The sequence below is a fragment of the Myxocyprinus asiaticus genome, chromosome 15 (genome assembly GCF_019703515.2).
Source record: "Myxocyprinus asiaticus isolate MX2 ecotype Aquarium Trade chromosome 15, UBuf_Myxa_2, whole genome shotgun sequence".
NCBI classification, from domain to species: domain Eukaryota; kingdom Metazoa; phylum Chordata; class Actinopteri; order Cypriniformes; family Catostomidae; genus Myxocyprinus; species Myxocyprinus asiaticus.
Genome location: NC_059358.1, coordinates 7,627,496 through 7,654,938, shown reverse-complemented (window position 1 = coordinate 7,654,938; position 27,443 = coordinate 7,627,496). Strand labels below are relative to the sequence as shown.

General features: G+C 38.0%; 1 protein-coding gene across 9 annotated transcripts in view; it reads right to left on the bottom strand.

Annotated features, from left to right (window-relative positions):
• Positions 1-27,443, bottom strand: part of rims2a (regulating synaptic membrane exocytosis 2a) — a 229,782-nt gene that overhangs the window by 146,084 nt on the left and 56,255 nt on the right. For 3 of the 9 annotated variants that reach the window (XM_051719132.1, XM_051719131.1, XM_051719125.1), the window contains exon 1: positions 21,411-22,281. The exons of the other annotated variants lie outside the window; for them this stretch is intronic. In XM_051719132.1, coding sequence (XP_051575092.1) covers positions 21,411-21,532 — 122 coding nt within the window. In that variant the 5' untranslated portion in view covers positions 21,533-22,281. Of the gene's footprint in view, positions 1-21,410; positions 22,282-27,443 lie in introns of those variants that run through there. 9 annotated transcript variants of the gene reach the window in all.

Sequence of the window (27,443 nt, the reverse complement as noted above, 5' to 3'; positions counted from 1 at the left end):
TCAACCCTAAAATAATTTGGTAACCAATGCAAAGAAGCTTAAACTGACTGAAAGACCTAGTTCCCACAGAGTATTGTCCTGATTGTAGCCATGCTAAATTACGCTGATTTACAGTTTAAAACAGGACATTCCAATAATCCAGGTGAGATTAAATAAACACATGCATAAACTTCTCTTTATCCCTAAAACTCAAGGAATGTCTAACCTTGGAAATATTCCTAAACTGATAAAAAAAAACAAGACTGGACTAACTGCCTGACATAATATAATAAAAAAAATTTAAAAAATATTTGTTTTTATGGAAATAGCTCCCCCCAAATTTCGCACCACCTGATGAATATTTGTGACCATCTGTCTAAGTGCTAGCTCAATCTGACTTTTTTTAACCATGACCATCCAATTTTTGGAAGGCATGTAAATTGGTTGGGGGAATGACACGTCCAAACAAACATGGTGGTACCATGTCTAAAAAAACAAGGTACTAAATGATTACCAAACTCATTTACCATGGTATTTACATGGTATTTCAAAGTACTTTCAAGAATACCATGGTATTACCATGTGAGTGTCCAAAACATGGTATTACCATGGTACATGACCATATATTGTATGGTATTACCATGTACATGGCATTATATCCAAAAACAAAATAGTAATACAATTGTACTTTTTGTTAGTGAATATACAAATACACACACCCACTCATGCACACAGACATATATACTGTAGTACTGTACATAAATAAAAAGTAACACCAACTTACAAAAATACCTTTATAAAAATACAACACACTTACATACACACCTAGCAGAACAGTTGGTAGCACATTGGCACTCGTGGTCTGCACACTGTGAAACGTTTCAGAACAGACCGCCACACGAAGAAGCACTGCATCCTGCCTGTGCACCACAGTAGTGCGAACGTCATTAACGCCCCCCTCTAAACACACTGCAGACAGCCATGTGTTCCTATCACATTTACCCATCATACTTTGAAACAGCACCATCCAGGCCAACCAGGCCTGCTCTCATTAAGCTCTAGCCAGGAGAATCAGTGAAGACCAGGGAAATGGTTCTTTCCTTCCACAGCTTGCAAAAAAAGACTTTCACACTCATACAGACACACACAGAAGAAAAATACCCAGAGCTCTTACTGAAAGGTTATGCGTGTATATTAGAGCTGTGTGTTTAAAGGAACGTTCCAATTTCAATACAAGTTAAACTCAATCAGCAGCATTTGTGGCATAATGTTGATTACCACAGAAATGTATTTCGACTTGTTCCACCTTTTCTTAAAAAAAAAGCAAAAATCGAGGTTACAGTGAGGCACTTACAATGGTAGTGAATGGGGCCAATTTTTGGAGGGTTTAAACACAGAAATGTGAAGCTTATAATTTTATAAATGCACTAGCATTTATTCTTCTGTTAAAACTCATGTATTATTTGAGCTATAATGTTGTTTAAATTGTAATTTTTACAGTCGTTTAAGGGTTTGCAGACATTACATTTTTCAACAAAGTTGTCAATCTTATGTGAAATATTATTTGTTCTACTTGCTGGACTCGATTGTGCGCTCAGGGAATCTGCATCTCACAGGTGCAGCGCATTTATTTGACAGACAGAACAGCATCTGATTTACAAAATGCTTCCAAACACAAAGATAAGGTGTAGTTTACCCTGGCTTTGTACAAAGCTGATGGTTTATATTCATCTAAGCGACAGAATTTATGCAACAGTATATAGTACTTTAAAATGTTTAAGTCCTGCATGCATTTAAAGTCTAATGATAAAGAGAAAGGTGCCTTAATACCCTAAATATGTGCAACGTAACCTTTTTTAATATTTGGTTAACCGCGAGAGTTCATGAACGGTTATTGTTATTTGTCGGGATTCAGGACTCTGGAATAAAGAAATGTTATTGCCATGGATGCGTCAAATACAGTCTCAGATAGCAGGGAATAAAGTGCACAGTGAGCTATGAGCCGAAATAGCAAAAAACACAGTAAAGTCAAACTAAAATAATCTCTGTCACTGCCTGCAACATAGTAGGCCTATTCTTAATAAATAGAAAATGCGTAATTCTACCCGGGTAGGTTCACTTTCCATGAGGCAGAAAACTTTATAGGACTTCTTCAGGATTCTTTGGTTTTTAAATGATTCAGCATTTAACTTGTGTAATTATTGTCTGCACACCAGAGCAAAAGGGGAAAAAACATTGGTTCACCGTTTACCGTCTGGAATCATGTGTAACAGTCACATTAAGACCTCTTTGCAATCTGAACTTCATCAAAATGTTGATTTGTGACACCAGCACTGAAAAAAGCTTGATGCAGCACAACAAATGGTGAAACAGAACACAGGTGTCTCGAGATGCGTTTATAAATATTAAAGTTCTTTGAAACTTAACAGTGAGTTATGGCACAACGATCAAAGACGTCCGTCCAGTGCGTACTTACGCGGCCTCGACACATGTGTGAACAGCCTGTAACTCGCCCTATAGCCTACTTGAAAAATTGACCCAAAACTGGCCCAAAACCTGTAGGTTTGTCAGGTACAGTCTGACTCAGATCGGGTTGAAGAACTCATGTACAGAATAACCGAATAGTGATTTTGATATTTGAATACCGTGCACATCCCTATTAATAACGCATGATTTTGGATCGGTTCATAATTAAAAAGTACATAAAACTGGCCGTGTAAGACATTGCTCCAAACTTTTCTTCCGTCAATTTGAATAATCCAACCAAATCTGGCAAGTTTCTTGTACCGCATAAAAGTGAAGGTAGTCACGTGTACGTCAAGGGGGACCTCCATGGTGGCCAATGGGCCTCACAGTCAATTTTTGTTTGTTTTTTTTAAAGAAAAGGAGGAACAAGTTGAAATAATTTTTTGTGGTAATCAACATTATGGGAACAAGTAAACCGCTCTTGCTGAACTCTTGGGCACTGCAGCCACTTGGGCATGCAGCACAATTAAATGCAAAGGTAACAAAAGATTCTCCTCCTGGCCCTTGACCAGGGGATGGAGTGGTCTGCTTACCAGCTCCAGAGCAGCGGGTTTCGTCGTCCCTGGGTTGCCCGTCTCAGGGGCGCTTTTGCGGGTTCTTGGTGGACGTGAGACATGTGGCATCTGCTTCCTGCGGTGGGCTCCACGCCGGGGCCGGCCCGCAGGGGCGGGCTGCGGCGGAGCTAGTGCAGTCACCGCAGGGGGACGCCCTTGGTAGACGGGGTGCGGGATCTTGAGCCGCGCCGGGGCAGGATGTGCCGGATAACCTCTGTCTGCTGCTTCACCGCTGAGAACTGCTGGGCAAAGTCCTCGGTGTCGCCAAACTGGCCAACTTGGGAAATGGGGGCAGCAAGGAACAGTGCCTTGTTGGCCTCTCCCATCTCCACCAGGTTGAGCCAAAGGTGGCGCTCCTGGACCACCAAGGTGGACATCGCCCGCCCGAGAGACCGCGGCGTGACCTTCGTCACCCGGAGAGCGAGGTTGGTCGCCGAACGCAGCTCCTGCAACAATCCAGGGGTGGAACTACCCTCGTGCAATTCCTTTAGCGCCTTGGCGGTCTTGCAGGAGAGCCATGGCATGCAGGGCGGAGGCGGCTTGTCCAGCGGCACCGTAGACCTTGGCCGTCAGAGACGACGTAAACCTACAGGCCTTGGACGGGAGCTTTGGGCGCCCACGCCAGGTGGCGGAGCTCTGCGGGCATAGGTGCACCGCGAGCGCCTTTATCCACTGGGGGGATTGCCGAATAGTCCTTGGCCACCCCACCATCGAGGGTAGTGAGGGTGGGGAAGCTGAAAGATCAGGACCAGGCAGTTTCTTTTAGAGAAATATACTCTTTTAGAGAAATATACTCTTTTAGAGAAATGCACTCTTTTTATTTCTGCCAAAGCGCCCAGGGGCATTCTCTGCAGTGCACCAGTGCAGAGGAGGGAGAAGCCGCTGAAATGTGCTGTCAGATCCAGCAGAGGTGAATGAACAGTCGTGGGAATTCAGCTCAGTGAGCATGACCGTTCGGCTCCGAAGAGAAAATCTGAATGAGTGGTTACATACCAGCTCCTTTTATACCCGTATGTCCGGGGGAGTGGCATGCAAATACCACTCGCCAATTTTCATTGGCCTTTTATCAAAGACCAGAGGTGTCTCGGGCTCCCAAGAGTGACCCCTAGTGTCACTACATCGACACAACGTCGAGTGAGTGACAGACAGGGAAAGTGCAGTGTAGCTGTCTGAATGTGACATCATCTGATTTACCTCCGTGCTCGTGGGGAAATAAACATTAACAGTGACAGCAAAACACATCACTTACATTTGCACGTGTCGCGGGAAGAAATGGATTCGCTTCTTTTAGCTCATTGTTGAAAACATTTTTATTTGCCCATTTCTAACTCGTGCTGACTGACAGGATGACAAAGAGCGCGAGCGCCAAGCGCATGATGTCATGGTAACCGGTTACATTTCAGCTGATTTACTGAAAGACTAGAATGAAAGTATCGTCAAATCAACGTGCGACACAACGAAATTGCTTCTCTCTGCAAACGATACCAGAGATAACAGCTAGAAGGACAATGAGGAGATTTAATTTAAGAAGAAAAAAATCTGTGAGCCTACCAGCTGAAACTGGGACATAATTACATTTTTTAGAGAATTGTCAGGACACTGGGACACACCTCTTCAAACCGGGACTGTCCCGGGTAACCGGGATGTCTGGTCACCCTATATCTGCTGCAAGTTTAGGAGTGCACTAGCATATCTCGGCTAACAGCTAATGGACAAAAGTCACAAATCTTAAAAAAATTTGATTATAGGGTGTCTTTGAGGTCAACATAACATAACAACTTATTTTACTTCCATAATCTAATGTATTTCCCGAGGGAAACTGGACATTCAAAAATAAAAACAGTAGGGAAATTAAAGGGAAAGTCATTTCAGAGGCAGAGCAAGCTTGATAAAAGATTTTGTGTTTCCTTAATTACAAGCACTTTCATGTCCAAGCATTGATTTTTATTAAAACAGATTTTTCTTTTTCTTTAATATGAAGGTCTCCTTGAATTGAAAACGTTTTATCAGGCCTTCATCATTTATTTCTGGTACATTTCAAATGCCGTTTATGTATATATTTTAGTGTTTAAGCCTTTTCTTACAATATTAAACTTTTAGAATCCATTAAAAAATTTTTAATTATTACGTTTAAAAACTATGATAATCTTAAAAAAACTATTTCAATGTTATTTATGTGAAAATTATTTCTTATGATTTGTCAGATTATTTAAAAATGTAAGACTGTCCCACTATCACTTCCACTACACCAAACATTTTTGCCTTTAATAATTTTTTATCAAAAGATGTACTTGTTTGCAAAGTCAACAAAAGTGCAGTGAAGAGCATACTTGAGATGAAATATGAGACAAGTGATGCTTGAAGAAAACAAAGAAAAATAAAGGTAAATATCACTTGTGAACATAATATTTTTATTGGACGTAATTTCCAATTAAGAATTGTAATTTTTAATTTTGCCAAATTACACAAAAAGTGTGAGAATATTGTGTTTATTTACGATACATAAAATGTTAGCTTTGAAATTAGCCTCAGCAAAATAAAGGAGTCTGCCATTTTCTTTTTTTTTTTTTTAGTAATATTTACATTTTTCTGTAAAAAAAAAAAAAAAGACTAAAATAACATAAATCTCGTATTGCATGAACATTGACTCTTGAACATTATCAGTAGACAAATGTAAAAACATTGGAGTGTGAAAATTGTTTTAGCAAGATTTTACTTTCTAGAAATTGCTAAGTGTGCGAAGTTGAAGAAACACCTTGTTACTAAGACAAACATTCCATTATTGATACATATAAATATTAAACTATGAACAAACAGCACAGCACAACAAACACCCTAAAGCACGGTAATCCTTCAGACTAACAGTGTGTAATTATGCTTATTGGGATCAGCTGGAGCAGCGCAGACAGATCAGCCCAAATGCATTTCACAGGAAACTGCAGCCGCACAAGTTGAGCAATCAACACCAGAGGCTTGCGATTAACGTCCCACGCTTCTTGTTAGGTGCAGGAAGACATAAACAGGTTTGGAAGTAAAGTGTGACCAACACAAGCCACATCTAGCATGTCTTTCCCCGTAAAGACCCATCAAAGAGTCCTGATCCACCAGACAGAGAGCAGGAAGTCTTCCTGTGAAGTTCGGAAATCGTAATTGTGTGTGATGTGCATCCACATTTTAGAATAATTATAAAAAGTCTACAAAATAACCTATCTATTAAATAACACAAATGGAAGTATGGGACAGATGTGGTCAAACTATTGACAGGTGAATCCTAGTGGATCTCAGCTGGTGGGTTGCGGCCCAAATAATTTACAATATACAATTTTAGTATTGTGTTGGGTTGCCACTTGATGTCCAATTGAAAATGTAATTATGACAAAGGTACTTGTTTTCAAAAAAACTTACTGTCTCAGCTTGTATCTCTGCCTGCCTCTCGGACATTTCACCCTGGATGAAGGAACGACACCTTTAGCTCAACCTTGCCAAGACAGAACTCCTTGTGATCCCAGCCAACCCATCTGTTGACCACAACCTCACTATTTATCTTGGTTCAACTACACTAACACCAACCAGAACAGCCCGGAACCTGGGAGTGGTGGTAGATGACCAGCTTAATTTCACTGCCCTCATCTCATCAACCGCCCGGTCTTGCAGATTCGTGCTTTACAACATCAGGAAAATCTGACCTTTCCTGTCTGAATATGCTACACAGCTCCTGGTCCAAGCTCTGGTCATTTCAAGACCGGACTACTGCAATGCTCTGTTGGCTGGCCTTCCAGCTAACACAATTAAGCCACTGCAGATGGTCAAGAATGCAGCAGCACATTTTTTTCCCATTCTGATGGTTGATGTGAACATTAACTGAAGCTCCTGACCCGTATCTACTTTATTTTATGCACTGCACTGCTGCCACATGATTGGCTGATTAGATAATCGCATGGATGATTGTTGGTGCCAGATGGGCTGGTTTGAGTATTTCTGTAACTGATGATCTCCTGGGATTTTCACGCACAACAGTCTCTAGAGTTTACTAAGAATGGAGCCAAAAACAAAAAACATCCAGTGAGCGGCAGTTCTGTGGACGGAAATGCCTTGTTGATAAGAGAGGTCAACAGAGAATGTCCAGACTGACAAAGTCTACGGTTCCTCAGATAACCGCTCTGTACAATTATGGTGAGGAGAATAGCATTTCAGAATGCTATTCTGAGATACGGGTTGGTGCTGTTTTTGGCAGCACGAGGGGAACCTACATGATACTAAGCAGGTGGTTTTAATGTTGCAGCTGATCGGTGTATAAATATTATTTATTTAAATACTTTTAATTCATCTTGAGGCCCCCTTGGAAGTTTGCTGAGGCCACCAGGTTGAGAACCACTGATATACAGTACCATGGTATTTACATGGTACTTAAAATGTACTTTAAATACCATGGTAGAGCTATGGTGCATGCCCAAAAACACATGCTAATTTCCAGTATTTTTGTTTGTGGATATAGACTGCAAGCACTTTTTAAATTAGGAGAAACCAGAGAAAGAGAGTATCATAAATTCAATCCAGTGTTCATTTTCATAAACTAACACTCGCAAAAGCAGCTTCTGATGTTTGTTGAGTTACTCGTAACTGAAACCACCTGAGATTTAGGACAGCACTTCCCCTCCAGTTAAGAAAAATAACACACATATACACAAACAGACACACACACACACAGACACACACAGATCATCTCTCCGTGTCTGCTAACTATGTATTTTTCATTGCAGTGCGTGAGATACGTTTTAGATGAATGATAGCCGCAGTCGTGCAGCAGGCAGATGTTTGTCCATGGAGGGAGTGAATGAAAAACCAGAAGTGAGTCAGAACATACTTCAATTATCCAAGCTCAGAAACAACCCCCACTTGACACTGGGGAGCCTGTATTATACAACACACTCTCTCGCACTCTTTCTGTGTCATAAACTACTTGACGTGCTGTTATTCTCATATCTTGCAGGGCTTGTCAATATAGCTTAAACTGTAGGGGATATTGGGGTTTATCATCACACTTTTTAATCCAGTGAATATGTCTCATGGTAGGTTTATGTTTTTTTAAAGTTAATTAGCTATTGAACATTTTCACCGTTCTTGCCCAGGAAAAAATTATGTACTGTAGTTCATTGAATAATGAAAAGGGTAATGTACAAAAATATCAAAACAGTGTTATGGCCAACAAATACTGTTATTAATACATTGTATCTGTAAATTAATGAAATGTGACAACCAACCTGAATTTTATGAAGAATGCCTAAGAACAAACTTAAACCCTTAAAAATCTACCTTCTTAATATACAGTAGCTGAGCCTCTCCTAAATGTATGCCAGTGTGGGTTCTATTATGCTAGCTTGTTTAAAAAAAAAAAAAAAAACTTCAAGAAGGTTTTAAACTAGTTGAATCTAACATGCAAAACCTCTGCTAGAGAAAAGAAAACAAAAACACATTTGGATTTTTGACTCCATATCTTATTGTTAATAAAGATATAGCCCTTTTGACAACTTCCCCATGTGTCGACTAGATAGTGTAATACCTCAGCCCATGAACAATTCATCCCTCCACCAGAGGGAGCCGTCACCTGAGTTTTAGTGGAACTTCCTGTTTGTATTCTCACTTCCTGTTTGTAGCTTTATAAGCCATGTGCTTCACTGAACACGTTGTGAAGTATTGCCAGTTTACCTTGTCTTACTGAGTGGTTTTTCATTGCCATTGTTTCTTCATGTTATGACCATTGCCTGTTTTTCTGGATTTACTGCTTTTTGGATTACCCTTTGTTTTGTTTGCCTGGTTGGACTCTCTATTTGGTTTATTGGATTTATCTGCCTGTTTTACGACTACGTCTCTCTGCCTGCTGTTTTGGATTGTTTGATTGTGTCTCTTTTAATAAACTTCCTGCACATGGATCCTAACACCGTTTCCATGGCCAGTTCGTTACAGATAGATAGACAGACAGACATTGCGTAAATCCTGAAATTCCATTAGCAAAAATTCATATTCTTTTATTCACATTAGAATGGTGGACATTTAGATCTAACATTCACAACAGGCCTTGAATGTCTTTAGAGGGCCTGAACCAAGAGAGAAATGTAAGGTGAAATGCTTTTGTGGAAAGAAAAATACCCACAAAGCACGGCTGTAGCTCCTTTCAACACTCTCGTTCAATTTAAAGTTGGCTTGTTTCTGCACCAGTAAGCATTCCGCCCAAGGGATACTGAGTGAAGCAAGACATCCATTCTATGATCTATTTTTAACTGCCATCAATTATGAAAAAGAAGCTCCGACAATAATTACAGTTACATGTACGGCATGCAACATTTTGCTTTGTGCGCAGCGGAGCTATAATGCAGCACTTCACCAGGAAGAGAACAGCACATTTAGAGAAATAAAAAACCCCATCTATACATCATGGCTCATGTCTGTGGTGCACTTACTGTAATCATTTGGCTGTGATGTATGCTGTGTCATGCTGTAGGATCTGATGGTGTCTTGTGAATGGCCATTCAAAGTGCTTAATATTGCAATGGAGAGGAGTTAGACTCATTATAGCTGACAGATAGACCAGCCCATCCATTCATCTACAACACCACAGATTTGCTCTAAACAGCTAATATCATCTCTGCTCAAAGGAATGTTCCGGGTTCAATACAAGTTATACTCAATCGACAGCATCTGTGGCATAATGTTGATTACCACAAAAATTATTTCGAGTCGTCCCTTTTCTTTGAAAGAAGCAAAAATCGAGGTTACAGTGAGGCACTTACAATGGAAGTGAATGGGCCCAATTTTGGAGGGTTTAAAGGCAGAAATGTGACGCTTATAATTTAATAAAAGTACTCACATTAATTCTTCTGTTAAAACTCATGTATTATTTGAGCTGTAAAGTTGATTAAATCATAATTTTCACAGTCGTTTTAGGGTTTGATGACATTACATCTTCATGGCAGTAGAGTTGTAAAATTACTTTACACAGAAAAGGTTAGTGTGACGAGGAGGAGGGCGGGGCCGGGCCGTGAGGATATACGCCCAGCCCTGAATCGGGCTAATCAGCCGGGAGGGGGACAAAGATGAGCCGGAGGTGCCGGTTCAGGAGCGAGAGAGCCACATGCGGCCGCTGTGGGCGTGTGTGTCTATGCGTTTGTGTTTACGTTGATTTAAGTTCATTTATGTTATTAAAATTTACATTTCAGCCGGTTCTAGCCTACTCCTTGCCCACCTTACCCCGTAACAGTTTATAAGAGATTTTATCACACTAAAATCATGTTAACACGCATTTTGTTTACGTCTTGTGGCTATACTTTTGAAAAAGTGAGTATTTTAACGTTTTTGGATTGGCCCCATTCACTTCCACTTCCTGGCCAGTTTGCCAGAACTCTAGATTTTTTTGTAATGGAGATTTTTGGCTTTTTTTTTTAAAGAAATGTATTTTTGTGGTAATGAATATTATGCCACAAATGCTGTCGAAAGCTTCACTATGGAAGATTTTTTTGGTGGACGAAGCGAGTGAAATGTTGATTATAATTGTGCTTTTTTTTAAATTGTTTAATACCAAATAGTCAATTAAAATAATGTAACTATAGTTTTCTCTTTGTGTTCCGCAGAAGAAAGAACGTCATACGGGTTTGGAACGACATAAGGGAGTATATTATGACAGAACTTAAATTTTTTGGGTGAACTATTCAAGTAAGCTCACTGCCTCTTTTATGGTGAAATATGTCATTTCTGCACCCCGAACGGAACTGCAATCTTTTTGAGTGCCCTAAGTGGGCAGGATGCAGATTTTCAAAACATAGGATGGCAGGGGAATGGTCTTTCATATTTATGAGTAAAGCACTACCTGATTTGTTAAGGTTAGGTTTAGGTGTATGGTTAGGTTTGGGTTACAGTTTATCCAACCAACCAGGTAGCGCTTTCCCGATGAATATAAATAACTTTACCCTTGTCATCTTACGTTTTGGAAATTAATGAGCGGGACATAAAAACATTGACTCAACCAATGCCATCAGTGTGGAGCAGGACTACCTGTATACCCGAACAAGACAATGGGAGTGTTTCATGTTGATTTCAAAATGGTCATTGCAATTTTATTTGGTGCCACTAGAAGCACAAAAATTACACACTTCACTGTAAAATGGATTGTTTTTTCATGACTACCAGAGAGGCTGGCTCTTTTCCAAAACGGGCAGAGTAAGACCTAAAGCTCTGTGCAGGGGCGGATTGGCCATAGGGAGATCAGGGACTTTTCGCCGGCCGCGAAACAGGGCCAAGCGGTGGTGATAAGCTGAAATGGGCCGCCGCGTTATGCCGAACAGGCCACGACTGGCTGAAGAGGGCCGCAACACGTCGCTGCGATATGCTGAAGGGGGCCGCGATATGCGCAACAACTTTTGGACCGATTTCTCTTCCCAGTCCGCCCCTGGCTCTGTGTGTCTGGAACGGGTTCTGTGGACATGGGCATCCCAGCTGGTAGTCTCACTGAAATTCTCCAGGAGCGTATTTATAGAGACTTGAGGTCTCTGCTACATCACCTCAGGTCAGGAACCCATGCGTGGCTGCAGCCTGACACACACCATCTGCTCCACCAACACACATTATATGAGCTTACAAGATGCTATGTCACCTCTGCACTCCGATTTGTTCAGTATCTCTTCTGTGGAAACAATTGAGGGCTAAAAGCGTATGGGGTGGAAAACAAACCCATTAAAGGGAGAAAAAGAGTTAAAGGAGACACAGATGTCTGTCGGTCACTGGACCGTAGATGAGTGTACCATCACATAGCACAGCTACATGAGAAGCTAGCTTTACGCACACCAGTGCTAGGGAGTAACTAACTAAAGGATTGATGCTCTTAAAGGAATATTCCAGGTTCAATACAAGTTAAGCTCAATCGAAAGCATTTGTGGAATAATTTTGATTACCACAAAATTTTATTTCGAATCGTCCCTCATTTTCTTTAAAAAAAGCAAAAATGGAGGTTACAGTGAGCCACTTACAATGGAAGTGAATGGAGGCCAATTTTTGGAGGGTTTAAATGGAGAAATGAGAAGCTTATAATTTTATAAAAGAATCTGCATAAATTCTTCTGTCAAAACTCATGTATTATTTGAGCTGTATAGTTGTTTAAATTGTCATTTTTACAGTCGTTTTAGGGTTTGTTGGCATTACAACATTGTAAGTTGTAAAATTAGCTATAACTTTACACAGAAAAGGTTTATAAGTGATTTTATCACACTAAAATCATGTTTACATTTATGCATTTGGCAGATGCTTTTATCCAAAGTGACTTACAGTGTACTTATTACAGGGACAATGCCCCCGGAGCAACCTGGAGTTAAATGCCTTGCTCAAGAACACAATGGTGGTGCCTGTGAGGATCGAACCAGTTAATCTGATTACCAGTTATGTGCTTTAGCCCACTACACCATCACTACTCACACATGCATGTTTACATGCATACTTTTTATGTATTGTGGCTATACTTTTGAAAAGGTGAGTATTTTAACGTTCAAAAATTGGCCCCCATTCACTTCCATTGTAAGTGCCTCACTGTAACCCAGATTTGTGCTTTTTTTAAAGAAAAGGAGGGGCAAGACAAAATACATTTTTGTGGTAATCAGTATTATGCCACAAATGCTGTCGACTGAGCTTAACTTGATTTGAACACGGAATATTCCTTTAACCTACCTTCATTTCACGTGACAGTAGTTCAGCTGTTTTCAAAATAGTGATGTAACAAGCTTTTCCCTACGATTAGCAGTGTAGCATGAAAAAACACTACATTGCTGATTTTTATGTCACATTGTATTGCACACACAGCATTATATTCGAGTGAGCTTAGGTAGCTCTTTCTCATAGAGCTAAGAACTGTTTATTAGCCAGTCGGATGATTCAATTCAATGGACAGGTCCAAACAAACAATTCACCAATTAATGTGACTTCCTACGAAGCATTTTACATATTTTTTCATAGCATAAGAGTCAGTTAAATACCGCTGTTCACCAGTATTTTGACTCAAAAGTTAATAATATATCTTTGATAGTACATTGAAAAGATAATGCCTTCTATGTAGATCACTATTTTTTGTTAGTATTTTGTAGCATTGCTAACTACTTTGTAAAAAAAAACGTTTTTTATGTCATTAGACTATGAGTGGCTTTTCGCTTGGGAAGAACACGCCACTAATGATTTTGGACACTACTGGGAGAATCTCACAAAGGTCAATGTCCAAGTCCCCTTTCACCCCAAAATCAACAGGAAAAAAATACATGAGAATTTATATTTTGTATAAAGAAAATTAAGCTTATTTTTAAGACCATTTAGATTTTTTTGCACATATTTCCTTCCGATTTTCATTACCGACATGCAGCTAGATATTTCCATAATTCTCTATGAAGATACTCTTTAAATTCCCATTAGTGTAGTACAGTATTTTTACTGTATTACAGTAAAAAAAATCAATAATAAAATGTTTTTATTTACTTTAACAACAAAACAGATACTACCATCATGTAACCATTACAATTTAAAGGAATATTCCCATTTGAATACAAGTTAATCTCAATCGACAGCATTTGTGGCAGAATTTTTATTACCACAAACATATTTTCAACTCGTCTCTCGATTATTATTAAAAAATCACAGTTACAGTAATGCACTTTCAATGGAACTGAAAGTGGGCCATGCAGTCCATAAACATTAAAATGCTGTTTTAAAAGTATAGCCACAAGATGTAGTCATTACACATGATTTTAGTGTTGTACAATCACTTATTAACCTTAACAGCTGGTAAATCCTATAAGTGATTTTATCTGCTTTTATAAAATTAATGTAATGTTAACACAAATAATGTGTCTATTTTTATGTTAATGGACTGGCCCCATCCATTCAAATATATTTTCGACACATTTCTGTGGTAATCAACATTATGCAGCAAACATGTTAAGCTGTTAGATGAGCTTAACATGTATTAAACCTGGAATATTTATTTAAATAAAATATTATGTGTTGCTTTTCAATAATGAGAAAATTCTTTCTTACTTTCTTTTGATTTTGGGGTTGAAATGTGACCTGGACATGTTCTAGACAAGTTTCGTAAGATTCACCCAAATATTCTTTTGTGGGGACCCCTTCAATGAAGACATATCCATTCGTAACTTAAAGGAGTATTCCGGGTTCAATACAAGTTAAGCTCAATCGACAGGATTGGTGGCATAATGTTGATACCACAAAAAAATTTATTTAGACTCGTTCCTCCTTTTCTTTAAAAAAAAAAAAAAAAAAAAAAAAAAAGCAAAAATCAAGATAACAGGGAGGCACTTACAATGAAAGTGAATGGGGCCAATTTTTGGAGGGTTTAAAGGCAGAAATGTGAACTTCTGTTCTTAATTTTTCTGTTAAAACTCATGTATAATTTGAGTTGTAAAGTTGTTTAAATCGTAATTTTTGTAGTCGTCATAGGGTTTGTTGACATTACATCATCATTGCAACAAAGTTGTAAAATTGGATACAGCTTTACACAGAAAACGTTAGTAAGGGATTTCATCACACTTAAATGATGTTACCATGCATATTGTTTACATCTTGTGGCTATACTTTTGAAACCGTATTTTAAAGTTTAGATTGCCCAAATTCACTTCCACTGTAAGTGCCTCACTGTAAACCAGATTACTGCTTTTTAAAGAACATACTCTCATTAAGGATTCGTACGATTTCTCTAAATTTGGCTAATTCATATGTTGTAATATGACTTCTCTCGTATGAATAAATACGACTTTCACTATAGCCAATCACGTCGCGTGACATCATTTCCATCTAATAGGCTACTGTTTCTTACTACTGTCACACACAACAGCTTCCTATCATGTTTACACACTCTACTTATCTGTAAGGTTTAGATGAAGGGTTTGGGTAAGGGCATAATATTAATAAGCATGTCCTCAATGCTTTGCACGAGGAACTCGTGCTTACATTTGCATTACACATCCGGGCATTTGCATGTGACCAAATCGTATGAATTCATATGAACAACATCGTACCACATCATACGATTTAGCCAACTTGTAAAATATGTACAACATTTCATGAGATCGGGTTGGAAAAGGAGGGAAAAGTCAAAATAAATTTTTGTGGTAATCTGTACTATGCCACAAATGCTGTCGATTGAGCTTACCTTGTATTGAACCTGGAATATTCCTTCAACAGAAAAGACAACGATGTCATGATAAACACATTATACACATGGGCCTCATAAAAGACACACTGATGGAGACATTAGCACAGACTACAGCTGGTCTGATATGAGAGGTTGCTGGGGAAAAAGTATGTGATGTGCATCTTATCTCTGACTAACCTTATCTACAGATTTTAAAACGTCCTTGAGTTCCTCCGTTGCCATTGCAAATTGTGTCAGCGACCGCCAAGTATAACTACGGTTTACCTGAGGGCATTATGCTAACGTTACGTAAAAAGCCAAACAATGGATACATCTCTTTGCATTCCCTAGAACAATCTGTGTCCGCAGCATAATTTTCTTGGCTATCAGTATACTAGCACTTCCCTAAAACCTAATGGCCGAGTAAACACATACTACACAGGCACTCAGTAAATGAAGATAATGAGAAACAGAGGAGAATAGCTAACAATGCACAACCACGATCACCAAGCATCCATTGGTTCAAAGGCTTTCCAAGGCTCATTCACCCCACCGCAATCACACTTTCCCATCTGAGACAGAACGCGTTTGGCAGCCATTTGCGAAATACTGAGATAATTAGCCTCATGAGCTTCTACAGTTGCCTTAACAGTGTCCAGTAGTGTAACATGCTATACTTCATCTAAAACTAAATGTTATAATTGTTATATATGTATTTTTATGCCCTCATATTAATGTTCATTTAGGAACTAATATTAATTGAGCGACTACATGGAATAACTGTACTTCTAAAATGTATTTGTCACAATGCAGGACTACTTAAAGGGATAGTTAATAAAAAAATAAAAAAAAATTTTTTGTCATTATTCACACTCCCTCATGTCATTGCAAACCCATATGACATTCTTTCTTCTGTGAAACACCAAAGAAGATGTTTGTTTTCATATTTTTTACCCATAAATGAAAATTCTCTCTTCATTTACTCACCCTCATGCTATCCCAGATGTGTATGACTTTTTTTCTTCAGCAGAACACAAACAAAGATTTTTAGAAGAATGTTTTTAGCTCTGTAGGTCCATACAATGCAAGTGAATGGTGATCAGACCTTTGAAGCTCCAAAATTCACATAAAGGAAACATAGAAGTAATCCATAAGGCTCCAGTGTTTAAACCCATATCTTTAGAAGCGATATAATAGGTGTGGTTGAGAAACATATTTTTGTCCTTTTTTTACCCCAAATCTCCACTTTCACTTTCACATCTGAATGTGAAAGTTAATGTGGAGATTTAGAGTAAAAAAGGACTAAAATACTGTTTCTCACACACACCTATTATATCGCTTCTGAAGATAGGGATTTCTTTTATGTTTCCTTTATGTGATTCTGGGAGCTACAAATGTCTGATCACCATTCAATTGCATTGTAAGGACCTACAGAGTTAAAAACATTCTTCTAAAAATCTTCGTTTGTGTTCTGCTGAAGAAAGAAAGTTATACACATCTGTTATGGAATGAGGTTGAGTAAATGATATGGGTGAGGGTGAGTAATGCTAACAATCTGCCAATCATTTTCTTTTGTGTTCTAGAACAAAGAAAGTCATTAGGGATTATAAATGAATTCTAAATCTGCCATGTTTAAAAAAAAATGTATGCTGCTAACCATGTGGCATCCCTGTTGAATAAATGAACTTCAATAATTAAAATATTTATATTGTGTATTTGATCGTCTTTCTTTTGGCTATAATAAAGTGTGAGAAATTCTGTCGTCCAAAATTGCAATCGTTCAACAGATAACTGTCACAATCAGTCCTGTAATTAGTAACCAAATCGGATTCATGATAACAGTTTTGGGAACCTGTTAACAATTTCCGCTGCACATTTTAATAGTTTCACAGATAAGAGGCTCTTTAAAAATCAATATCCAGGGCTGGATAATTAGTTTGACAAACGTGAGAAATGAACATCTCAGAGGTCATAGTTTTACATTCATGCACTGTCACACGAGAGGGTCACGGGATCACCTGCTACTCAGATGCTTCTCCTGAGAAAAGAAAAAAAACACTGTAATCTCACATGCTTTCCCTCTAGAGTTTAGAAGAGATCTCAACAATGTCTTGAACTGTGCTCAGATTCACCAAAATATCAAAATCTGCCATCAAAAGTCAGGGAATTTAATATATACCCAAATATTTCTCATCACATTCTCCCAAAACCAAATTATCTGAGCAATGCTAATCTATCCACATTAATTACATAGCTCTATAAACTTACTGTATTTCAACTATGGTCTCATTTGTGTCTATTTGTATTTCTCCTAAGGAATTTTTAGAGAAGAATCAGAGACAGAGTTGATACTTAAAAGAAACATTCCATTACACCTCTGAGCAATAAAGATCTGTTGTTAAAAACACACACTCTATGGAGCATATCACAGCTGGTCCATGCTAGGCTCCTATGAAGGGGCTTTTAGCACCTGATAATTTTTTTACATAAGGAAGAGCTCTCTGCCATTAGAGTGTTTCTACGGCCCTGGCGCAAACTTCCATCATCTTTTCGGGAAATCAGTAGCGCTTTCCGAGCATGAAAGAGAGCAGATGTCTCTCTGCATACCACACGCTCTGTACTGAGAAAGACCAGCAATGATTTCTGTCTGTCTCACTCTGCTTTCACTGGATGGATGTTATGAAGCTGTTTGCTGCCCATGCTCATGACCATATATAGAGCCTGTGTTCCTCCACCTGTCACAAGATGTTCTGTGTTATCGGTCAAATCTCTACCCTCTCCCAATGCTGTTTTGTCCAACCTGGTCTCATATAATCATGTTACTATACCATTTTTGCAAAATGATTTTCATGTGGCTCGCTGAAAGTATCCCGGCAGTTTCCTTGTCAAAATAAGAGTTTTATTCACTTTCACACAAATCACAGAACAACAGCAGATTATCAGTTTATAAACACCTACTTTTCACCCTGTTCCTCAGACAATTTAATGTGATGACAGAGAAACTAAAATAAATACAAAACAATAAAACTGGTTGCACGCAGCAAGAGTGACCAGTGTGGTCCAATACGTAAGTGACTCTTATAAGCAAGTTCTTTCTTACAAATTACTAACAAAAAAAAACTCACAAATCAGTCTCAAACTCATGAGACACACAAACTCATCTCTCAGTTTTTAAAAATGAGCAAAAATTATGTTTACAGCAATGCACTTACAATGGAAGTTAAGGCAATGCACCAAAATAAATGTTAAAATACACACTGTTTCAAATATATTGCCACAAAACCAAAGGGGATTTTCTTGATAGAGAAATATTCACCCACAAAAATTACATAAGTAGCATAGATATGTCTATAGGTTTGATAACCAGAATTGTATCCACCTAAACAGTGGCGGATTTAGGCATGGGTGACATGGGTGACATGGGTGACATGGGCGACATGGGCAGCCGCCCAGGGCGGCATCTTGCCGGTGGAGGGAGGAGGCACCCACACAGAGAAGTGGGCGCCCTGAACTCCATCATCCACCTCATTTACAACACCCCCCCCCCCCCACCAGTCAACAACTTTTGGGGGTGTGCTGAAGCAGGATTCGCCCAAAGCGCCATACAAGCTAGAACCGCTACTGCACATAAATAGTACTCCCAATCTTAAAAGAGCAATATAAACAACTTTACAGGTCAAATTACACACATTTCTGTAAAGAAGAATTAATGTAAGCACTTTAACAAAAATACAAGCTTCACATTTAGGCCTAAACCCTACAGAATGCCTTGCCCCATATACTTTTATTTTAATTGTGTTACTGTAAACATGATTCTTGTTATTTAAAAAAAAAGAAAAAAAAAAAGAGGGACAAGTCGTAATTATTTTCTCTGGCAATAAACCCTGAAATAGAAACTGCTGAAAAGACTCTGCTTTGTTTTTTTTCTCCTCATATTCTGCTCATTCTAATTCATTCTTTCTCAGTGGCATCATTTGCCAAGTTATCTCAGCCAGAGTTTACAGAAGCCTCATGAATAAGGCCACTATAATGCTGATGTTTTCTCTCTCTATGTCTGTCTGTACAAGGGACATCTTTCTCTCTCCCCCACAGGTTTTCCTGTCTCACACATCACCCACAGCATTGATCAAACAATGTTACCATGACGACGCAGCCTCACGGAGGACCGTGGTGGCAGAAAGGGATATTCCATCTTAGAGAACATTCAATTATGATTTATCTCTCCTGCTCTCTCCAGTATCTTTCTCACCCTCTCGCTCTGCAGCAACGGAAATTTGTAAAAGGAATAGTTCACCCAAGAATGAAACTTTTGTCATCACTTACTCACCCTCATGTCGTTCCAAACCTATATTTTCATGAGATTTTAGGCTGTATGTCTAATTTTCTGTTTTCCATACAATGTAACTGAATAGTAATTTTTTTTTTTTTTTTTTTTTTTTTTAGGGTCAAACTCCAGTAATGACCAACAAAAAAAGCACCATAAAAGTAGTTTGTATAACTTGTGTGCAGTTCTGCAAACAATGGGAGTGGGCAGCCACACCTTCTTCAAAGGGATGTGAAAATTAGTCAAAAGAACAAAGGGATGCTTGCACTGAGCTCATGGTGTGAGCGAAATATAGCGTGCTGATTTGCTGAATGTGTATTTGTGCTGGCAGGGGAAGGGGCTCATGCAGTAGATCCCTGGAGTGAGTACATGGGTTGCTTCCCATTCTCTCTCTCTCTCTCTCTCTCTCTCTCTCTCTCTCTCAAAACACTTCAAACTGCATTAAACACACCATTCAGTCTATAGGACTCATGCCCTGAGGTCGGTCCTTCAGTATCGGTGATGTGAAACTCTCTCAGAACCAGTCAAACGATTATGTAACTGATTAAGTGTCTAACCTGCCAACAACAAACACAGTGCATTACAGTCTTTGTTTACAAGTCTTCCTCCTAGTTTTTTTAGAACAAATTTTAATATTCAAAATATTTTTGTATTATTATATGTTTTTTATATTTGCATAATCAACACCTTTGTGTCATCACGAGCTGGATTTAATGTAACAGACCAGAAGATTTGCAATGCTGATGCAAAGCTATTTTTATCATATTTAAATACACCAGTTAAACATGTAAAAAAAATAATAAAATAAAAATAAAATAAAAAATATGAACACAACTTTTTTTTTTAATTCTTAATTTTAATCATATTACTTAATTCATAATTAGGATTTTTATATTTTTTGAATTATGAAAATGTATAAAAAACGAAACTATTCAGTACCATGGTATACATCAAAATATCATGGTATTACCCCCTGATACCATCACACTACCATAGTATCATTACAGTAAAAAAATAAAAATAAAATAATATATATATATATATATATATATATATAAAACAGGCAAAATTAAAATACATTTACTGTTCTTGTTTTTTATTTTGTTTATTTTATTTTTAATCTTTTTATTTCATATGTTTTAAGAAATGTATGATAAAAGTTTGAAAATATCCCATGATTGTTACCATTTTTGCATTTTACTTAACAGACAGTTATTACATCGGTAACACTTTACAGTAAGGTTCTCTTTGTTAACATGAGTTAACTCATTAGGTATCATGTACTAACAATGAACACTATTTACAGCATTTACTAAGATAATCTTGGTTAAATTGAATTAATAAAATGTGTTTGTATTCGTTCATAATGCAGCAACTAATGTTAATGTTTCCAACCAATTTTAATAGGCAAAATACTGTAAATGTAGCTACTGTTCATTGTTAGTTCATGTTAATTCATGTAGTTAAATATTGTTAATAAATACAACCTTTATGTAAAGTGTTCCCACCATGACATCACTGTAATACAGTACTTGCATAATGATTTCTAATTGGCCTTCATTCTTGCATTTATGTGCATACTGCGTCGTGATTGGTCCTTTCTTTCTTGCATCTATTTACTGCAGAGATGCCGCCGCTTTATGTGTTGGTCCTCGTTCACAGAGATCAAGACGCGTGCTGAGTGTCATGACAACGGATGCGGCATTTCTCTTACACAAAGCCGAAAAGCAGCCACTTTTGGTATATTTACCATTTTACTTCAAACACAGTTCTTTTTTGCTGCCTTGCATGCACTGCAATTTCCTTCAGGAATAGCAAATCTGGTGACTTTTGATGTGGTAAATAAACTCACCCGATAGTGCCGAGCGCCTGTTCCAGGAGCTCCGTCTGCAGAATATTCTGCGGCGGCGTGAAAGCCCCATTAAAATGTGATAAAACCGAGCTACAGAACTGACGCAATGTCTCAAACTGCATTTTCCCTCTTCTCTCTCTCTGTTATCCTGCGTATATTCCCTCTTTCCTTCAGACGGAACTCCCCCCGCGCGCCTCGCTCCAGACGCGCAGCATCTCCAGCGCAACATAAACACGATTCAAGTGCCCGATGTCTTTTGATCCTGCTGAAAAGTGCGTTTGGATGATGAGAGCGCACCGACGCCGGCTCTCACGGTCATTATGATCAGAACTTAAGAGAGAACACGAAGGCGCAACGCTTCAGATGCTCCCCAACGCATCAGAAAACGCACCGGACGAGATAAACATCCATGCGAAACGCATCGCGTCCGGATACCGGAGAGGCGAGTAGAGAGATCGCAGAGAGAGAGATGCTGCTGTCAGGGTTTTCTCTCCAATCTAACAGCCATCCGCTTTGGGGAGTAACGGAGCAGCACTAATGGAGGGGAGGAGGAGGCGCTTTCTTTCCCCCACATCATTAAGGGTTTTCTGTAGAGAGCGATGCACTGCAATAAAAGACAACTATTGTGTGTGGATACTTGATGACCTTAAGGAATAGCTAGAGGTACAGGAAAAACTCTTAAGCGGAGTGCACAGCCCTGAGGACATGACGAAAAGCTTTTTAACATGCATTCAAACCCAAAAATGTTCTGTATGCATCTTAAAAGGAAGAAGGACTTTGCTTAGAAATTTTATTCAATTATGATGGACATGTTAGAGCCAATAGCAGGATGATGCAACCAATATGCATGCCTCAAATAATATGTGTTGTAAACGGCTTTGGGTTGTACATAATATAATATAATATCATATAATATCATATCATATAATGTAATATAATTATTTAAAAAAAAATGTTTTTTTTAGGCGTAACATTTTAAATTACCTCTAGAAAGATTTAGCCTTACAGAAAATTTATTTTTAGTTTTTTTCTATGTGTAATAATATAATATAATATAATATAATATAATATAATATAATTCATTATGACAAAAAATATTAAATATTTAAAATACATGTAATTTTAGATTGTTACATATTGTTTAAAAAAAAAACTTTTTTTTTTTTAGAATTACCTTAAGCAGATTTTCGCCTTGGAGAAAAATTATATTATATTAAACAAGGCAATACCTATACTTTAACACTAAATTGTGTTTTATTTATTTATTTATTTATTGTCTATGTAAAACGTATCCAGTCCTACTGAGCATGCTAAAACTAAAATGCAACTGTTCTGCGTTTAAAAACATTAGTCCTCAATTGGCAAGAGCAGGCAGGTGTGAGCTCTGTAATGCTAATACCGAATTCCTGCAGGTGCATCTTTCATTTTCCTAATAACTCTCTCCTGACAAATCCTCCATATAACCATATCAGCTCTTTAAACAGACCATAGCGTTTATCCAAGAGCAAAAAAAAAACTTGATGATGTCATGACACATATTGAAACTTGGGCAACAGACAAGACAATATGCATCTGTCTGTCTGTTTTGCATTATTAGTACCCAACCCTACATATGACATGTCAAACTAATTTCAGTACTAAATCAACCACAGTAGTCTGTGGTTCAACCTGAGTGTCACGTTGCAGCTAACGCCAATAAAACAACACTAATGGATTTTGTAGATGGAGGGGGAGGAGATCAGAGTGCATGGCAACCGGCAAAACTCAGAGAAACATAACGGCTGTAATTAAATTCCAATCCCAGTGTAATTATTATTGTTTCATCTAGCAGTTTCACCCACACTCGCACCACGTCTCAGAGCTCGCCCCGATGACACCTCCGAGACCAAGACAAATTAGGCTCTTCCCACATTATTTCAGGATAAAAATAGGCTGTCATCACTTTTTCAAGAGAGGAGAATCAGAGTTAATTTAAACATTCTTTAAGATTAATGGAAGTGCTTTTCATTTATTTCCTGAGCTCTATTCCTGGGCATCAAACTATTTAACACATTGTTCTGGTAAACGGTCAGGCAACTCTTATCCACTGTGGAAGCAGTTAACCCCAAAACACTCCTGTCATCGCTATAAACTCCTGCTTTAAATGGACAGTCCATGCCAAAATTCTGTCCTGTCTTTCATAACCACATTATTTTCTTTCTTCAGTGGAACACAAAAGGAAAAAGGCTCCTTTTCATACAACCAAAGCTTACAGTGACATGGGTTGTCAAGCTCTAAACATGACAAAAAAGCACCATATAAGTATAATAAAAGTAGTCCACACGACTTGTGTGCTATATTCCAAGTCTTCTGAGGACATTTGAAAGCTTTGTGTGAGAAACAGACACAACAAAATTGATGTCATTATTCACTGAAAATCTTTCCCTTTATCCTAGCTCTCAAATGTCATATGCACATCCAGAATTGTAAACTTATTGGGTCACGATCAGTAACGAGACACGTGGCAACTGATGGCATTCGGTATCATTGACATAAAACCTGCCGTAATGTATTTTCACACAGTAAAATTGAATATATACAAATGAGATTTGAGAGCTATGGCATAGGGAAAGATTTCAGCATGTGTAAATATAATAATTGTAGTTTTTAGGGTCAATTTTTTGCTTTAATAAAATTCTTTGTTGAAGAATTTGCTCGTTAGTAACATCAAGTTGGTGTCAAGTTGGGCAAAGTATTAGAGAGGTGGAGAACAGGGATATGCAAAACTAACACAGTCTCAAAACTCATTATAATTCATATGAATTAGCGAAATCGTAAGATATTGTACAACTTGGCTTGTACGAAAAATTATGACCATACAGTAGGGATGTCCTGATACGATCGAGGACCGATACTTCCTTTTCGTTACTTGCTGATACTGATACCTGTTTTTTTGTTTGTTTGTTTTTTCTGAATTACATATATACAGTATATTTCAATTTTATCATCAAAATGGTATATAAATTAATTAATTAATTAAAACTTTAATTAAATGAAAACAGAACAATTAATATTCAACATAACATTGTATTATTTTTATCAAATGAAATGCTTTTATACGGAACGTCAAAGCACAATCCAAAATACATCTGCGTTATTTTTGTCAAATAAATTTCTGCATAACAGAGCACCACAGATGTGAGATATTGCTTTAATATAATACAATTACTATTGTAATACTACACTAATAACTATATTTATTATTATTACTATTATTATTAGTAGTAGTAGTAGTAGTAGTAGTAGTAGTAGTATTACAGTGAATATTACGTAACTATACAGTAGTGATATTTTTCTGTCATACATTTTTTCCATAAAACTTAAACTTTTATTTTTGGGGGACTTTCCGTTTCAGGGTGTTTTTCACGGTTGCTTCTCTCTTCCAGAAAAGCAGGTTGCTACGTGACCCAATGTGATTGTTAAACCGCAAAAGGCTGCTATTTAACTGAATAAATATGTTGTCTGTATGTGCCTCACGCTACAATGTGAATTAGTGCTCTGCTCATTGACATCTACTACAAAAAAAGCGCAGAATGCTCGTGATGGTGTTTTCCATGCATGAGCCAAGGAGCTCAAAAGGGTACGAGCAGCCGATGTTGTGCTGAAATCGGACTCCCCGCCAGATTCTTACTCCCTGTTACCTGATTGGTCCCTATCTCTAAAGCCACTAACCCTAACCATATTAGGGAGTGAGAAATTGGCACAACACCGGCATCAGCACAACACCAGCTCCACACATTCACAAACGCTCACATTTGAAGTGCGCAGCACACGCAAACTATATATTTATCTCATTAAAATCACAGCCTTTGCATTTTAATAATCACACTAGGACATAACGTGATTTTAATTTATGTGCTGAATGTTTATGGAATGATATTTGCATGTCAGATGGTATCGGAGCATTGGTATGAGCACGAGTACAAGTATATGAGTGCTGCATCAGACCCGATTCCGATACCAGTATCTGTATTGGGACATCCCTACCATAGAGACTAACCAATCAACAAATAGAATTTAAAATTGATAAAATACAGGCATTAAGCTTTTCACTAGCATCCTATCCAACACTTTATTTAAAAGAGAGAAAACATCACTGAACAAATTTGGTTACTCATTCAATGTTTATGTATGCTATACATATGACTAATGTACAGTATGTCAGTAACACGTAACACACTTCCCTAGTCTCGTTCCAAAACCCGATATTTTCTTTCTTCCATGGTACACAAAAGTTTTTTCGAGTTAGGTTTAGGGTTAGGTAAAGAGTTAAACTTCAAAACCCTTCATTTAACTTTGAAAAATCGTAATAACATTGTTTATTGGTTGGTTTATTTTTCTAAATGGAAGTAAAAGTTGTATGTTTTTTATGAGTCAACTTGTATGATTTTGCCATCTCATACTATTATTACGACTTGACGTGAGATCAGGTTGGCAAAACTATGTATTTTTAAAACTGGCTAACAATATAATAAACTAACAATCTAAAATAAAAATAAATAAATAAAAATCTAGATAACTAGTGATACTCATTAATCGACTTGCTGGTTGTTAGACAAATAGTCAGCTATCTTCAACCATCCTCAGTGTAGAGAGATCAACAAATTAACTTATATACAGTATATCACACTAACTATGAGAGCAGCTGTTCACATTTGAATGTGTACTTCTGTAAAGTCAAGACCAATATAGAACTATAACACCCTATCTTACACAACAATGAACAAATCACACACTCTCTTGAGTACCATATGGCAGGCAGATTTTTAACATCTAACCTTTTGGGGGTAACACACTGAGTAAGACGGAAAGTGCAAATGAGCATTTGCAGGTTTTGTGACAGAACATGGTGTATGAACCGACCCAATCAAAAAGAACAGCACTGCTGACCCAATAATGTTGCTTTTCATATATTTCTCTTGTTTGAAAAATACAGAACTTGTTTATTTCTAAATGAATATCAGGCTGCATTCGTAAAGCAGCTTAAAGCTCACCCGCTGTCCCGAACCTTTCACAGACATCTGCCAGGTAAAGAAGCCAAGGACGAGTATATAAACAAATGCATTACACCAGACGAAACTCTCTCAAAAATGGACAGAATAACCCAAACTAATACTCAAGCACCTGAATGTGACCAATTTACACATCCCTATTAAACTTCTCTTGATTCATAACTGTTGGCTCATGGGGTAACCGGTTCAAATCCGCCTCTCTCTCTCCTCCACTTTCCTGTCTACTATTTTAAATGGCTTAAACAAATCTCAAGGACCGAGACTCTACATACAGTAGATGCAATTCTCTACTTCAAGGGTTTGTCATTCATACGTGTTCATGTCAATATAACACACACACACACTATCGGCAGGTGAGATTAGCCCCGTTCCAGTGGCACATGGCCCAACATTCCTCTCCGCAGGTATTTGAGAACGGAAAATCAATCCAATTTAATTCACAGCGATCGCCACGGATGTAAGGGAGCAGGCATCTGTTTTTACAGAGACATCACTCCAGGACTGACCTCTGACCCCTTGAGCGATGAAACTGATTCAGAGATCTCAGGAAGAGTTTGAAAACAGTCCACCGAGAGAGTTGACGCCACCTTGTGGTATAAGATGGAATCAAATCGGCCCAGAGCTCACTGTCAATTAGCATCTCCCTACAGATTAGGGGCGTAATGCTCGATAAATGTGCTATGACTCCCTGCATTTGTTCCCGAGCAGGTTTCATCATAAATTACTTACTGTTATTTACCTGTCTAACATCGTCAGCACCAAATTAGCACAGATAAAAGGCTAAAAAACCGATGAAACAAGCTCCAGCTACTGATATTACAACAGATATTTCATTAAATACATCACATAAATATAACAGATATTTCAAATAGTCAATGTTTAAGTCTATAAAACAGCATCATGTTATTTTAGACATAATTGCGCACGTTATTTTGTGCGAAATTCAGAAGAAAATTGAGAATGCATTTAAAATTTCAGCTCA